The 15,461-nt window shown below is 50.8% G+C and overlaps 1 protein-coding gene across 14 annotated transcripts in view; it reads left to right on the top strand.

Moving 5' to 3' along the window:
- The window catches only part of TENM4 (teneurin transmembrane protein 4), a 1,513,397-nt gene that overhangs the window by 1,462,353 nt on the left and 35,583 nt on the right, over window positions 1–15,461 (top strand). For 12 of the 14 annotated variants that reach the window (XM_077341303.1, XM_077341304.1, XM_077341305.1 and 9 more), the window contains 3 exons: window positions 3,588–3,608; window positions 7,090–7,322; window positions 10,416–10,570. In XM_077341303.1, coding sequence (XP_077197418.1) covers window positions 3,588–3,608; window positions 7,090–7,322; window positions 10,416–10,570 — 409 coding nt within the window. The remainder of the gene's footprint in view (window positions 1–3,587; window positions 3,609–7,089; window positions 7,323–10,415; window positions 10,571–15,461) is intronic. The other 2 variants (XM_077341308.1, XM_077341311.1) reach the window with 1 other exon arrangement.

Here is a 15,461-nt window from a genome sequence, read left to right as displayed (position 1 = left end):
CTGAATTCAGATCGATTTGAACTCGGGTCTTCCTTTACCCCCCTTCCCACTGAAACAGGAAGTGTTCTGCACTTGATTGGGGAAGCTCAGAGCGGGGTGGGGGTGGGGGAGCAAAGCACAGTAGGAGCCTTTTTTCTTGAAGGGGGGTGGAGGATTGGAGACAGCAGAGAAGGGGAAACAAATCCCAGAGGCAAATCTCGGCCGAGAGAAGTTAGGGCTTCTGGAGCCTCTGCTGAGAGAAGTTAGGGCTTCCCCTTTAAGGGAAACCTTGCAGCCTGGGAACAAGGAAGCCTTTGAACTGATGCCCTGACCAATCAGGGCTTTTCTACAGTGTTGGAGTCTCAAGGTAGCTAGTTAGTTTGGGACAGGTTTAATTCTTGGTATCTCCAGCTGAAAAACTCCTCTTGAACACATGAAGCAGTTGGATACGGGATTGGACAATTGATCCGGCAAGGACAGGATTGTCAACTCAGCCTGACAGTAGCTCTCCAGGTCTTTCCCATCACCTCCTGCCTGGGATTGAACCTGGGACCTTCTGCATGCCAGGTAGATGTTCTGCCACTGAGCTGCAGCCCCTCTTCATGGCTCCCCAGAGTCTTGGGAAGAAGTCTTTCCCATCACATCCTGCCTGGCCCTTTTCACTGGAGATGCTGGTGATTGAACTGGGGACCTTCTGCATGCCAGGCAGATGTTCTGCCACTGAGCTGCAGCCCCTCTTCATGGCTCCCCAGAGTCTTGGGAAGAGGTCTTTGCCATCACATCCTGCCTGGCCCTTTTCACTGGAGATGCTGGGGATTGAACTGGGGACCTTCTGCATGCCAGGCAGATGTTCTGCCACTGAGCTGCAGCCCCTCTTCATGGCTCCCCAGAGTCTTGGGAAGAGGTCTTTCCCATCACATCCTGCCTGGCCCTTTTCACTGGAGATGCTGGGGATTGAACCGGGGACCTTCTGCAAACAAAACAAAGGCTGTTCCAAGTGAGCCACAGCCCCTCCCTAAATTCCATTCCCTCCATGGCAAAGAGCAATGTTGTGTGTGCAGTTTTTGTGCAAGAGTAGCAGTGTCAACAGCAGGCAAGTAAGGACAAATTCATCACCAGCGTGGCTGAGCCGGCTGCAGAGAGAACGGTTCAAGTTCAGCATCTCCTCCTTGGAGGGCCCACGGGGAGTGCTGAAAATACTGAAAATTAACCAGCAGCCCCAAGGAAGGATCTGAGCTTGGGAGGATGACAGAACTAATGACGACATGCAGAGGATACCTGGGACATAGGAGGGTCATTCGTAACTCGGACAGCAAATAAACGGTGATTTATACGTCTGAGGTTTCCTTCAAGTAACAAGCTAACCCACCAACTCCCTGCAGAACAGGGGACGAGGGTGGAGAAATTGCAGGCTGCGTTTCTGCGGGTGAGCAGTGTAGTTTGCCGCATAATACTTAAATAGCTCTGTTTGAATCAGTATACCAGAGGCATCTAAAGAAGAAGAGTTGGTTCTTATATGCCACTTTTCTCTACCCAAAGGAGTCGCAAAGTGGCTTCCAATCGCCTTCCCTTTCCTCTCCCCACAACAGACACCCTGTGAGGTGGGTGAGGCTGAGAGAGCGTTGATATCACTGCCCAGTCAGAACAGCTTTATCAGTGCTGTGACTAGCCAAGGTCACCCAGCTGGCTGCATGTGGGGGAGCGGGGGATCAAACCCGGCTCACCAGATTAGAAGTCCACACTCCTAACCTCTACGCCAAGCTTTGAGTGATGGAGGCCAGCAGGGTAGCAAATGACCTTTCGGACCAATGACGTGAGGATGCAGAGGGGAGCTGAAGGGGGGGAGGGTTCAGAATCACAGAATCATAGAGTTGGAAGGGTCCAGAGAGGCCTTCTAGTCCAACCCCCTGCTCAACGCAGGATCAGCCCAAAGCATCCTAAAGCATCAGGTTAAGGAGCTTGTGCTTGCAGAGGAAGGAGACTGGAATCCACCGCAGGGATTTCTCGAGAGCGTTCTGTTTTCAGAGCTGGTAACCTGATTCCCTGATGATCTAGTTCAGGGGGTGGTCACTCTGTGGCTCTCCTGATGTCCCTGGGCTCCAATTCCCAGCAAGGACCTCTGGAGAGCCACAGTTTGGCCACTGCTGATCCAGTTAGTTCATAAAGTGCTACTGGCCTGGAATCTGGCTGTTGCTGCTGCAGGCTATCACAGCTAAAACGTTTAAAAGCAGCATTCCCTTGGAGACGAACGCCGTTCAGCACAGTTTCTTCATTGGAAGTCAGTAGCCTCTGCTCCTGGTGAACGGGACAGCCGCTGTAAAACGGGGTTTCCAAAAGACCGCAGGGAGGGAAGGTTTGTCAATTTGGCTCTCGAGTCCTGAAGGAGGCCTCAGCGTCACCGCGGCTCTCTCCTGCGGCCGCTTCACAAGCCTCGTACACTAAAACATCAGGCGGCAGGCAGCATGGCCCAGCACAGCAACTGCTGAACTGCCTTCCTATAAAACAAAAAGAGGCAAAGTGACCTGTGGTACAAGCTTGGCTTTATATTGAAGCCCACCCTGAGGGTCCATTTTGGTGTAGTGGTTAGGAGTGCGGGCTTCTAATCTGGCATGCCAGGTTCGATTCTGCGCTCCCCCACGTGCAGCCAGCTGGGTGACCTTGGGCTAGTCACGGCACTGATAAAACTGTTCTAACCGGGCAGGGATATCAGGGCTCTCTCAGCCTCACCCACCTCTCAGGGTGTCTGTTGTGGGGAGAGGAAAGGGAAGGCAAATGTAAGCCGCTTTGAGACTCCTTCGGGTAGGGAAAAGCGGCATATAAGAACCAACTCTTCTTCTTCTTCATTTTGTGATACGGTATCCTGCCTTCAGGTAGGGCCTGGAAATCTAGTATTTCGGCTACAGAGATCCTTGGAGAAGATAGCTGCTTTGGGGGGACTACAATGCCAGCGTTTGCTGGCAGGGGCTCATGGGAATTGTTGTCCTTGAACATCTGGAGGACCACAGGTTGACTACCCCTGCTTTAGAGACTGAAATCCAAAGCCATGTAGGGCTCCTTGCCTGGGGGAGAGCGCCATTAAACCTAACACAGCAGCTGCCTAACACAACAGGTTTTGATCCTGGTCAATAACGCAGGGGATCCGTTTATTGTGGTAGGGGTGTTCGGGAGGGATAGGGGGACAGCTCCGGGAAAGAAACCACGGCTGCTTGTGGGCAGAGGGGATGGCATAAATCATCTCAAAGAACAGGGAGATCTGTCTGGAGAAATTAAGTTTTGTGGTAGAAGCAAATGACGGGGGAAGACGTAGCCATGGAGGACTGTCGTACCCCCATGATACCTGCCGCCGTCAAGCTGAACAGCAGCCAAGAAGCAGCTTTCTCAGTGATGGGCAGGATCACCTGTGGTGACTGGCTGACAAGTAATCTCCATTATGAAACATATCAGTGTCAGGCTTGTTAAATCCTTATTTATTTTTTGCCTTGCATGGCACCGTTGTTACTGTCAAGTTTTCAGCCTGCTGATCATGGTGGGAGCTCAACCGCTAACCCTGTCCTTCCTCCTCTCTCTCTCTCTCCCCCCTCCCTTCTGCTTTCCTGCTCTTCTGTCAGAAATAAAGATTTCAGACATAGGTAAGCCAACCAGGGAAGAATCGTCACGTTCTTTCCCTGCTCATTTCTTCCTTTCTTATCCTTTTTAATAATAATAATAATGTCCTGCTGTTAGTTGGTGATTCAAGATCAGATGGAGGTGTTGTCATTACGTTCCCCTGGTCTGGGTGCAGGGTAGCTTCCAGCCTTTAACATAGTTTCTCTGTAGCCCATCCTCATTTTCCTCAGTGGTAAGTTCTGGTTTCTTCATGATTTCTCCCTTGTGCCTCATGTGTTTTGCTGCCTCTAGTGGTCAACGTGATAATACACCAGTTGTTGTCCAGCATGTAGGCTTGCAGTTTGAATCTGTAAGGAGACGTCCCAGAAATAAAACTGTGATATATCAATTCGACCACTTGAGGACGCAAAATGTACACAGAGCGGGAAAAGGAGAGGGTGGGAAAGCCCTATCATGGGAAGTGGCAGTGGGGAGGTTACATCAAAATTCTGCAACTCAAAATGCTATTAGTGTGCCACTAGGGGGAAACAATTGTGACACTTTGTGCCCAAGCTCTCGTGCCCATTTCTATTTGGAGTTCCATTTGAAGGACGGCATTCACGTTTGCATTAGTTTCACAAAATCGTTTCAGGGTTAAATTTGCAGGGAAATACAGCAGCGGTAAAGCAATGTAATATCGAATCCACCACTAGAGGGAACAATACACGTGCAGGACAGGGGTCACACCAATGCAACAGGAACTTGCAGCAAAAGAAGATGAGAATGATATGAGAAATCTATGATCAGGAACCACAGCAGCGTATTAAAGAGCTAATTAGTAGCAGCTTTGAAGAGAAATGCTGTTTTTAATCCATGACTCCCATTCCTCTTTGATGATTTACACCAGGGGTAGTCAACCTGTGGTCCTCCAGATGTCCATGGACTACAATTCCCATGAGCCCCTGCCAGCGTTTGCTCATGGGAATTGTAGTCCATGAACATCTGGAGGACCACAGGTTGACTACCCCTGATTTATACCACCTCCCCTGCTGTTATAATTAGTTCAACCCCCACTACAGGAGTTGGGGAGAGAAGGGTACAGCCAATTACCTTCTCCATTTCTTTTTTAAAGAAGTAAGTGGTCCTTGACACAGATTACTTGTATCACGCCCCGTTCACTCCCTGAGTTCAGATTCTCCTGTATTTTCAGCTGAGCATCCTTTTTCTCAAGACAAGGTCTGAGGAGCCCTGGATATGTTTTTTCCATGCAGACTTGACCCCAAGGGTCAGGCCCCTTCAAGGGGCACAAACTTTCCATAAGCCCTTCTGTTTGGCATGACATTCTCTACTAAAAAGTACATTTGCACAATCAGTTCATTTGCATTTGGATTCTGCATATGGCATTCTAGTGTGGGATATCTCTTGTTTCTTCCCATTTAAAAAAAGTTTTAAAAATCATTACTTCTCCATGACTCTGTGGGCATATTAACTAGACCCTGGGTTAAAAATGGGGGCTATAGCTAAATGGGGGAGGCCAGGTTGAAAACTCCTGGGTACAACAGCAGAGGGGAAAGACTCACCCTAATGGCCTTGTCTGATATCACTTCTTGTCATTCTGGTGGGCAGCCTCCCAACCTCTGACCCGGTCAAAATCCCGTCAAGGAGCAGCAACAAAAATGGGCAGCCTGGAATGGCGTCCTGTGGGGCCACAGCATCGCCGCCAGCCATATATCCACAAGTGAAATTGCCACCATACAGGATCCTCTAGGAATCAACCAGATCTCTGTAGTAAAAGCCATAGAAATGCGGCGAACCCCACGATGCAGTGACATCACTTCCAGTTATGCAGGCGGAAGTGATGTCATAGAACACCGTTAGAGCGACTGCCCCCTCCCTATCGCACGAGGGAACTGTATTTAGCCCATAACCAGCCAGCTGGCCTTCCCTTTTCTGAGATAAATTCGGAAACGTTTCTTGGAGGCCTCAAGCATCTGCCGTCCCACCCACAAGAAGCGGCCAGAAGCGTCAGGCTGCCTCCTCACCCGAGTGCGAATCGCCTCCGAGGCCTTCTCCAATCTGAAGAGGCCTGCCAAAAATTCGTTGAACGCTCCCAGATGAACGAGGCGCAAGGGAGCGTCGACGTGGGGTTATGAATGCTTCTCCTGCCCACCTCTGGTGATTAGGAGCGGCCGACTGACATTCCGCCTGGCAGCGTGGCCGATAACGGGCGTCCGCCGGGGCCTGATCAAAATGGATGGCAGATTCCCGCAGGGCACCTTCCCCCCCACACACCCCTCCGCCACCGGAGTAGATGCCACTTGCTCAGGTTGAGTGACGTGCAGGTAAATGAAATAATACCCTGCCAATTGGCTGTCATTGGGAAGGAATACAGATGGAGCCCAACCTGCCAGGCAGAGTCGTTGAAGGTCAGAGCGTTTTATTTAGCGAGAATCACTGTCATCTCGCGCAGATGGGATCTGCTCAGACTTTAATAGGGTAAATCGCAGGGGATATTCGGGGATAAATCAGAAAGGCCGCTTTCTCCCCCTCCCCTCTCCCTCCTGCCCGCAGCCCCTCGAAAGAAAGGTAGAAAAGAGGCTGCAGCATTAAATGAAACTGAAGGGAATATCCAATGTACAGTTTGGCGAGTTTTTAAGGAATTGGGGGAACGGTTGTTATTTCGAAGAAAGGCAACGGGAGAAAGATTGAGGACGGGTGAAAATCATTGCCGGCAAATATACATGAGAGTCTGTTTGATGTCTGGAGGGACAGAAGGAGGCCTGCTAGACCAGGCATTCCCTGAGAGGGACGAAGTCAAGCTGAATAAGAAGAAAGAGAGTTGGCCTTTATATCCCGCTTCTCGCTGTCCGAAGGAGTCTCAAAAGTGGCTTGCAATTCCGTTCCTTTCCCCACAATAGAAATCCAATGAGGTCTGTGGGGGCTGAGAGAACCTGGGCAGAACTGCTCTGTGAGAACAGCTCTAGCAGAACCGTGATTAGTCCAAGGTCAACCAACCGGCTGCATGTGGCGGAGCGGGGAATAAACCCGGCTCTCCAGATTAGAAGCCGCCACTGTTACCCACAACATCAAGGTGGCTCAAAGGGTTGGGTGCACCCATACCTCTGTAGCCCTGACAAACTCCAAAAATTATCAGTATCTTCCTTTGTGTCCAAAACAGGAAGAGCCAAAGAATATCAGCAAGGAGAAGGTGGATTTCAGAGATATTTCGTGGGTGTCTTTGATGTTCTCTTTTTCCAGGGTAGGGTCAAACAGTCATGAAAAGATCATGTAGTATCTCAGCATGTTTGCAGAAGGATGACGCTTTCCTTCCCCTGCTCCTCCGGGATCCCTTCCTCCCCACTCTGAGCAAGGCCAAGGAATGAAGTTTCCTTAGCCACTACGATGTCCCCGTGCGGTCGAATCTGATTGGCCGCGCGGCCGTGACGTCATTCTCGTGAGACCAGATGGGACCTCAGCGGCCTTCCGGCGACTCCACCTCTCTTGGCTTTTGTTTCCCGTTCGTAGCCACAGCCCTGCTCACAAGTATTACCTGACCACGGATCCCATCTCCGGCTCCGTCTACCTCTCCGACACCAACAGCCGCCGCGTCTTCAGGATCAAATCGACCACCGTCGTGAAGGACGTCGTGAAAAACTCCGAGGTGGTGGCCGGGACGGGGGACCAGTGCCTCCCCTTCGACGACACGCGTTGCGGGGACGGCGGGAAAGCCACCGAGGCCACCCTGACCAACCCCAGGGGTAAGGCAGACCAGTTTAAGAGCCTGAGGTGGCAGGTGGGGTAGGGTCACCAGGTAGGTCCCACCAGTGGGCGGGGTTTGGGTTGGGGAGGGACCTCAGTGGCTGGAGATGAGCTATAACATCAGGGGATTCCCCAGGTCCCACCTGGAGATTGGCATCCCTAATGCTGTGTGAACAAGCAGGGCCAGCCTAACGACCTTTGTGGCCCCACCATTGGCAAGGGCTCGTGGGAATTGTAGTCCATGGACATCTGGAGGTTTGGCCAGCCCTGCCCTAGGCCAACCTCTCCCCTGTTCCTCATCTACCAGTCCTCTATACCTCTGCCAGTGTTTTGCGCATGCTCTGAGCCACTGTCGTCCCAAGGGTGCCCTGAGTCTCTCATGCTGCTGTGAAGTTTGCCTGGCCTCAACCAGGGCCAGGGCCTTTTCGGTCCTAGTCCCGACCTGGTGGAACAAGCTCCCGGGAGAGCCGAGGGCCCTGTCGGAGCTACCACAGTTCCACAGGGCTTGGAAGAGGCGGTTCTTCCACCAGGCATTTGGTTGAGGCTGGGCCAGGAAGATCTGAGTCCCTTCTCTGGTGTCTCCAGGATGCCCATCCATCTAGGCAGGTGGCTTCTCCTGAGGCTCGTGGGTGGTTGGGGAATTGGGTCTGGAATGATGGTTTGGGGGGGGGGGATAACGGGATTATGCTGCTATTGGTGTAAGTTCTGGTTTTTTGATTGTTAATGTAAACCACCTCAAGGCAGCGTGGCTGGGAGGGGCAGTCAATAAATTAAAATATAAGAGCATGTAAGAGAAGAAGAAAGAGATTGGTTTTTATACCCTGCTTTTCACTACCCAAAGGCATCCCAAAGCAACTCACAGACACCTTCCCCTTCCTCTCCCCACAACTGACACCCTGTGAGGTAAGCGGGGCTGAGAGAGCTCTAAGAGAACTGCTGTGAGAACACCACTAAGAGAACGGTGTCTAGCCCAAGGCCACCCAGCTGGCTGCATGTGGAGGAGGAATGGAGAATCAAGCCTAGTTTTCCAGGGTCAGCGTCCACCTCTCTTTAACCACACTGGCTCAACACCAACTGCACACCTTCAGAGGAGAAGACTCCTTTGAATTTTCTCTACGACTCTTTCTTCTGGCCTCATCTCCTTTAAGGGCAGGTCAGTCTGTTACACCTAGGACGGCCCTCCCTTCTTGGGGGCCGGGCACTGATCACAACTCAGTCGAAGGGGGAAATAATCCATAGGGGGAAGGTAGTCCATAGACATCTAGAGAGACGTAGTTTGGCCACCCCTGGGCCAAACATCTCGGACAAGCATTTGGCCAGCCTCTGAGCGAAGGCTACCAGTGGATGGTGACCACATATTGGTGCCAGGGCCACACATTTCCTTGGAGCCAGGGAGCACCAGCAGATTGGCATTAGCTGATTGTAGCATTCTTCGGGGCACGTATCCGGAGAGGCGATTGATGGAGGATGGGAAGTTCTCAAGCAGACCTGTGCTTGCCGGTGTCAAAACGATATATTCCAGCTCTTGCCCTTTGTTGTTCTCTCTCTGCTTTTCACTCTGCATAATTGATCACCTTCGGTGCGAATGCAGCTGGTTTAGGGTAGTGTAGCTTGCACCAGCAATCCCGGCTGTAAAGCTTCGATCGGTGGGACTGTGTGATCTCTCTCCTCGACCTGGAGGAAGAAAATGTTGGTTGTGTGTCTCTGGGCTGGCTATGGGGGTGGGTGGCATCTGGATTATTTCACACCCAAACAGATGGGTGGGGAGAGCCATGGGGGGGGGGTGTTCTGAAGGTCAAGACAGAGCAGCGGTTCCTAGGTGTTTAGTCTTAGCAAGGGATTTAGAGATGTAACCATCGTATCTTCAATAAAGAGATTTTTCTTCAACAAAGCCTGATAGCTGGGAGCAGTCATCTGGACACTCACAGTGGGGAGGAGGAATACATGTTTTGTACTCCTTCTCTGGAAGTTTTAAAGCAGAAGCCGGATAGCCATCTAACAGAAAGGCTGATTCTGTGAACTGAGGCAGATGGTGAGTGGGTGGGCAGAAGAGATTGTGTCAGTGCTTGGCTCTAGTGGCCCTTTCTTGCATGCCCAGGGAAATGACAATTGCAACTTTGGGTTGTGAGATGAATTTCCTCCAGGCCAGACTGGCCAAGGATTCTGCGTTTGGGGGGGGGAGCACCACAGGTCGGCAGGAATTCTGCAGGGTCTACATGACTCTGGAGGTCCCTTCCTACTATGATTCTGATGGACCCAAAGTCCGACCTAGCATAACGCATATTTGCAGTTGACACCCATGTGCCCCGTTGCCATCCACGCGTAGTCCCACCGAGCTACCAGCGTGTAAAAGATCCCAAAAATGCACTTTCGAGCTGCTTTAGATTCGGCTAGTACCCTTGTACAGATGTGTGCTGTAAAATCTTGTTCTCCCTGTACCTGGGGATCGGAGTCAAACTGCAAGGCAGCCAAGGGGAAACACGTCGTTTTCATTTGGCGAACGGTGGAGCGCATGACAGATCGTTGGACAGGAGAGGGAAGGGAGTTGGCGGGTGCAGGTAGACAGGAGAGAGGAGAGTAATGAAGTAATGAGTAATGAAGAAGCTTTGGTGGATTCCAGCTACAGCCTTTGATGAGCGAGAGGGTTGTGAGTGTCCTGCATAGTCCAGATGACCAAGAGGACCCTTCCAACTCTATGATTCTTTGATTCTATGAACATAAGCCATACTGGGTGTCCGTGGGGGAGAAGGGACAGGGTGTAAGCGAAGTAAATTTTCCACAACACTAAGAGAGCCAGCGTGGTGAAGCAGTTAAGGGCAGTGGCTTCTAATCTCACAAGCCAGGTTTGATTCCCCGCTCCGCCACCTGCAGCCAGCTTGGGCCAGTCACAGTCCTGTTAAATCTGTTCTCACAGCAGTTCTCTCAGGGCTCTCTCAGCCTCCCCTCCCTCACAGGGTGTCTGTGGTGGGGAGAGGAAGGGAAGGCAGTGGTAGGCCGCTTTGAGCCTCCTTCAAGCAGTGAAAAGCAGAGTATTTTTTAAACAATAATTTTCTTTGTTGGTGGCCCAAGCTGTATTTGTTTGGACTTCCCAGGCATCACAGTGGACAAATTTGGGTTCATTTATTTTGTGGACGGCACCATGATCCGGCGCATCGACCAGAACGGGATTATCTCTACTCTGCTCGGCTCCAACGACCTGACGTCCGCCAGGCCTCTAAGCTGTGACTCGGTCATGGATATCTCTCAGGTACTCCCAATCTCTGTGTTGTTTTCATTCTTTAATTTTCTTCCCTCCCGCTTTAAACATTGGTCTCTTCTTACGGAACAGCCTCCCTGCCGTCCCTGTGGAGTTTTCCCAGCAGCCCCCCTGTTAAGAGTCCTGAACAGGGGCTGAATAAATTACAATTATTCAGCTCCTGTTCAGGATACTGTTGTGATTTCTGTATTTAAACTTGAATAAGCTGCTTGATTGATTTTTTTAGGCTTTCCGATAGGTTCCCCTGCCTCCAGGGGAACAATGAGTCGGCTGGCAAGGGAAACTTACCCTGAAAAAGGGGGAAGCTCTGCAGACGTGCAGCGACATGCCTACAGCGCAGCTCACGTGACCTGGGAGTGACGCTGGGGCAACACTCTGGCATTTGAGCGAAAACTCTATGGTAGGGCTTGTCCCGTAGAGCAGGGGTCGTCAACCTGTGGTCCTCCAGATGTTCACGGACTACAATTCCCATGAGCCCCTGCCAGCAAACGCTGGCTGGGGCTCATGGGAATTGTAGTCCATGAACATCTAGAGGACCACAGGTTGACGACCCCTGCTGTAGAGCCTCCCTCATTCCCCCCCCCCATCATTCACCAGGAGGGACCTGTCCCCCCTATCCCATGTTAATCAACTTCCCATCATTGAACCTTGTTAATCTGCAGTTGAAGTGTTTGTGTGCATTCCGCAGCATCACCGTGACTCAATACCAATTTCTTTCAAAAAAACATTTATCCATTTGTCAGCTTGCTGGGGAAATTGTCGTGACATCTCTCTAGAGACCTGCTCGAGCCACATTGAGAGTAAAATAATAAAACAAAGACATTTAGAATGCAGCCGTTTAAAAACAAACCGTGGCAATTACAAACAAGCTGAAGTCACATGAGCCCAGTTTGGATTAGGGCTGTGCGCGGCGGTAACAACAAACATTTATCGGGTGACATGACCGTATATGGTCATACCTACCATATATGGTCATAATGACTGCCTCCCTCTTTCAAAATGGCCAATGATAGGCCTGGGGGGTGGGTGGGAAGGGCATGTCCACAGGTGGGCTTGTCCACAGGTGGGCGTGTCCACAGGTGGACGTGTCCACAGCTCTGCTTCCCAACCACATTCTGTATAATGGTGCAACTTCTGGGGTTTCTCCAAGCCTGAAGAATGTTTCAGGGTTTTCTCAGTGGTAAAAAAAATATCAGGACTGCACTGTTATTATTATCGTTATCATTGTTATGTGATTTATTCCCTGCCACTCCTGAAGCCAGTGCGTGGCGGGTTGCAACAGTCCATCATAAAAACCCAGATAAAACCCCATTAAAAACAGGACATCCATCAATAAACAAGAAAACCGCAGATGGTGAAACCTAACCCGACCCTGCTACCGATATCTAGTCACGTGGGCTAGGAGGGGGACATAGATGTTCCGCACAGCTAATGACACGGCTGAAAGGAACTTAATGGAAGATGCCATTTTAAAGGTTTTTAATGTTTTAATTTCTATATTTATCAGCTGTGTGGCTGCTTTTACTGTTGTACATCACCCTGAGCCTGTGCAGGAGGGCAGGATACAAATTAAAGAAACAAACAACCTGAACAGTTCTGCAGGGCTTGCAAAAGGGAGCTCCTCCACCACGCATTTGGTTGAGGTCGACCCAAACTATCACTTCCAATTAGCCCCCGAGCCCCCCCCCCCCCCCGCTGTGACTGCTTCTAATCTGCCTAACCCACTGGGTCCCAGTAAGAGTTGAGCTGAGGCTCTTTGGCAGTTCCACCATTCTCTAATGTTATTGTTGTAACCACCTGTTGTTACCATATATGATGTTACCTGTATCTTTCTCCTGTTTCCTGTAAACCGCCCAGAGCCATCAGGATGGGCGGTATATAAATCTAATAAATAAATAATCACAGGATCATGGAGGTGGAAGGGACCTCTAGGGTCATCTAGTCCAGCCCCCTGCAGAATGCAGGAAATTCACAGCTACCTGTCCACCCACGGAAACCCCAATTCCATGCCCAGATTCTGCCCCACCTGGCAAAAAACCCAGGATCCTTGGCCAGTCTGGCCTGGAGGAAATTTGCCGCCTGACCCAAAAGTGGCCATTGGCATTTCCCTGGGCATGCAAGAAAGGGCCACGAGAGCCAAGCACCCTTTCTGCACACCCGGTTACAATCTGCCTAAATTCACAGAAACGAAACCACAAACTATCAGTACATGCACAGATTAGCATGGGGCCCCGATGCTTGTGGGGGCCTGCCCAGAATGCCCATGCAGTAGGACAGCCCTGCTCCTGGCCCAGGAAAATCACAGGGTGGGGGGGGGGGGAGGAGAAGCTATTAGCAAAAATGCAGCTGGGACTCAAAATGACCCCAGGATTTACTTGTCATCTGTCGAACCTGTTTGCAAGTCCGTGAGAGCCCTGGCTTCCTTCTCTTCCCCCTTCCGTTCCGCAAAGGAGGGGGCAGATAGATAAAATTGGGCACAGTGCGGTTGTGGGGGGAGGGGGACCAACTCAAATTAATATAAAAGCATTCCACGCGGCCTGAATTTTCAACAGCAGGGGCAAAAGCAAAGGATCTCGAAGTGCGTCGGGGGGCAGAAGGGTTGCGTCTGCCGTCACGCTGGGCTTTTTACGTCCCGCTGCTAAGGCTATTCTTTCCTTAATCTATTTCGACGCGTGCATTTCTTTGCATTGGGGACACATCGCTGACACTGCGCACGGCTTAGTTTTCGGGGGACACCGTCCGTTCTGACAGCCAGTCCCAACTCTGGAGACGTAACCTCTAGATCTGGGGGGGGGGAGAAGGGCTTACACCCCAAATTGTTCTTTGAATGGCTTCGGACGTAAAGGTTTTGTTCTGCAAAGCCGCAGCTCCCGGCTGGAAACCTTGAATGCTGTTAGTTAAGCACAATGGAAGTCTATGGGGGGGGGTTCTTTTTTGCAACCACCCATACAATTTCCACGCTCCCGCCTGGCACCCGTTCTTTCGCTTGCTTCCCCCCCCCCCCTTGAAAAGATTGCTCTGGCTTCATTGCAGCAGCTATCCTACCAGCCGCTATTTACGATCAGGGTAAAAATTACAGAGCGAGAAAGGTCAGCTGGCTCCCGGACCAGAAGTAAACTTTGATTGCTGACCCGCTGCGGCTTGCGCCGGACTGGCGGGAACCCAATATAGACATAGGCCTGAGAATTTCTCTTTCCTTCTCGGAGATACTTATTTTAAAGATAACTTTATTAAGTAGACTTTGTGTCTTGCTCTTTCAAGGCAGTCGGAGTTGATTTTTGCGTTCGTCGTTTTTCAAAGCGGCTGACGATCGCCGTCCTTTCCTCTCCCCACAAAGGCTTGGTGAGGCTGAGAGAGCTCTGGGAGAACTGAGACCAGCCCAAGGTCACCCAGGTGGCTGCGCATGGAGAAGTGGGGAATTCAACCCAGTTCTCCAGATTAGAGGCCACCACTCTTCACAACACCATGCTGGCTCTCCCAGGGCCTTTCTTTTTCAAGAAGGGAAAAGGAGGGAGTAACCGTAACTGGACAAGAGCTTCTAGGAAGTCCACAGGCAAGGCGGGCCTTGGGACTATTGCCCTCACCTCTTCACTGTCCCCCAGAAACAGTGTTTGAGAGTACATTGCCTCTGAACATGGAGGTTCCTTCATTTCACTCACCAAGGTAAACCCTGTAATGTCTGTAATAGCTTCTAGATAGCCAATCTGGTGTAGTGGTTAGGAGTGTGGACTTCTAATCTGGTGAGCCAGGTTCGATTCTGCGCTCCCCCACATGCAGCCAGTTGGGTGACCTTGGGCTCGCCACGGCACTGATAAAATTGTTCTGACTGAGCAGGAATATCAGGGCTCTCTCAGCCTCACCCACCCCACAGGGTGTCTGTTGTGGGGAGAGGAATGGGAAGGAGATTGTAAGCCGCTTTGAGACTCCTTCGGGTAGAGAAAGGTGGCATATAAGAACCAACTCTTCTTCTTCAATCCTCAACCTGTAACAGCTTTTCTCTCCTTTTTTACCCTTGAGAAACCCCTGAAACCTTCTTCAGGCTTTGAGAAGGCCCAGAAGTGGTGTGATTGTGCAGAATATGGTTGGGAAGCAGAGCTGTGGACATGCCCACCTGGGGCCCCTCCCCTCCCCACCCCCTCCAGCACCATCATTGTGAGATGGGGGAATGGGTCGACATGACCACATCTGGTCATATCACCTAATAAATGTTTAACAAATTTTTAAAATAGATAAAAATTAACTCCCACCTACTCAGGAAACCCTTCCAAGGCTGTCAAGAAGCCTCAGTTTTTCACGAAACCCTGGTTGAGAAAGCCTGGCCTGTAACCAAGGTTGGACAATAATTACTATCTGTATTTTAAAAAAATAGTTGTAATCTTTTATGTGGTAAGTAAGTGACTAGAGGAGATATTCTTCTTGTTTCTACAGATCCTCCATGTTCTTGACCAGGGGTAGTCAAACTGCGGCCCTCCAGATGTCCATGGACTACAATTCCCATGAGCCCCTGCCATCATTCGCTGGCAGGGGCTCCTGGGAATTGTAGTCCATGGACATCTGGAGGGCCGCAGTTTGACTACCCCTGTCCTTGACAAAAGGAAGTAGGTGACAGACTATGAGCCAGATGCCTTACACCAGGGGTAGTCAAACTGTGGCCCTCCAGATGTCCATGGACTACAATTCCCAGGAGCGAATGCTGGCAGGGGGCTTCTGGGAATTGTAGTCCATGGACATCTGGAGGGCCACAGTTTGACTACCCGTGCCTTACACTCTCACTCATGCATTTAAAGTGATACATCCATTTGTCTGTCACAGCATACAAAATTCCACAAATGCTACTCTCCCCCAGAATGTATTAAGACCACTGGGATATCATATTGTTAAC

The sequence above is a fragment of the Paroedura picta genome, chromosome 6, assembly GCF_049243985.1.
Source record: "Paroedura picta isolate Pp20150507F chromosome 6, Ppicta_v3.0, whole genome shotgun sequence".
Classification (NCBI taxonomy): domain Eukaryota; kingdom Metazoa; phylum Chordata; class Lepidosauria; order Squamata; family Gekkonidae; genus Paroedura; species Paroedura picta.
The sequence above is the reverse complement of the archived record's forward strand: the minus strand, read 5'-3'. Positions and strand labels throughout refer to the sequence as shown.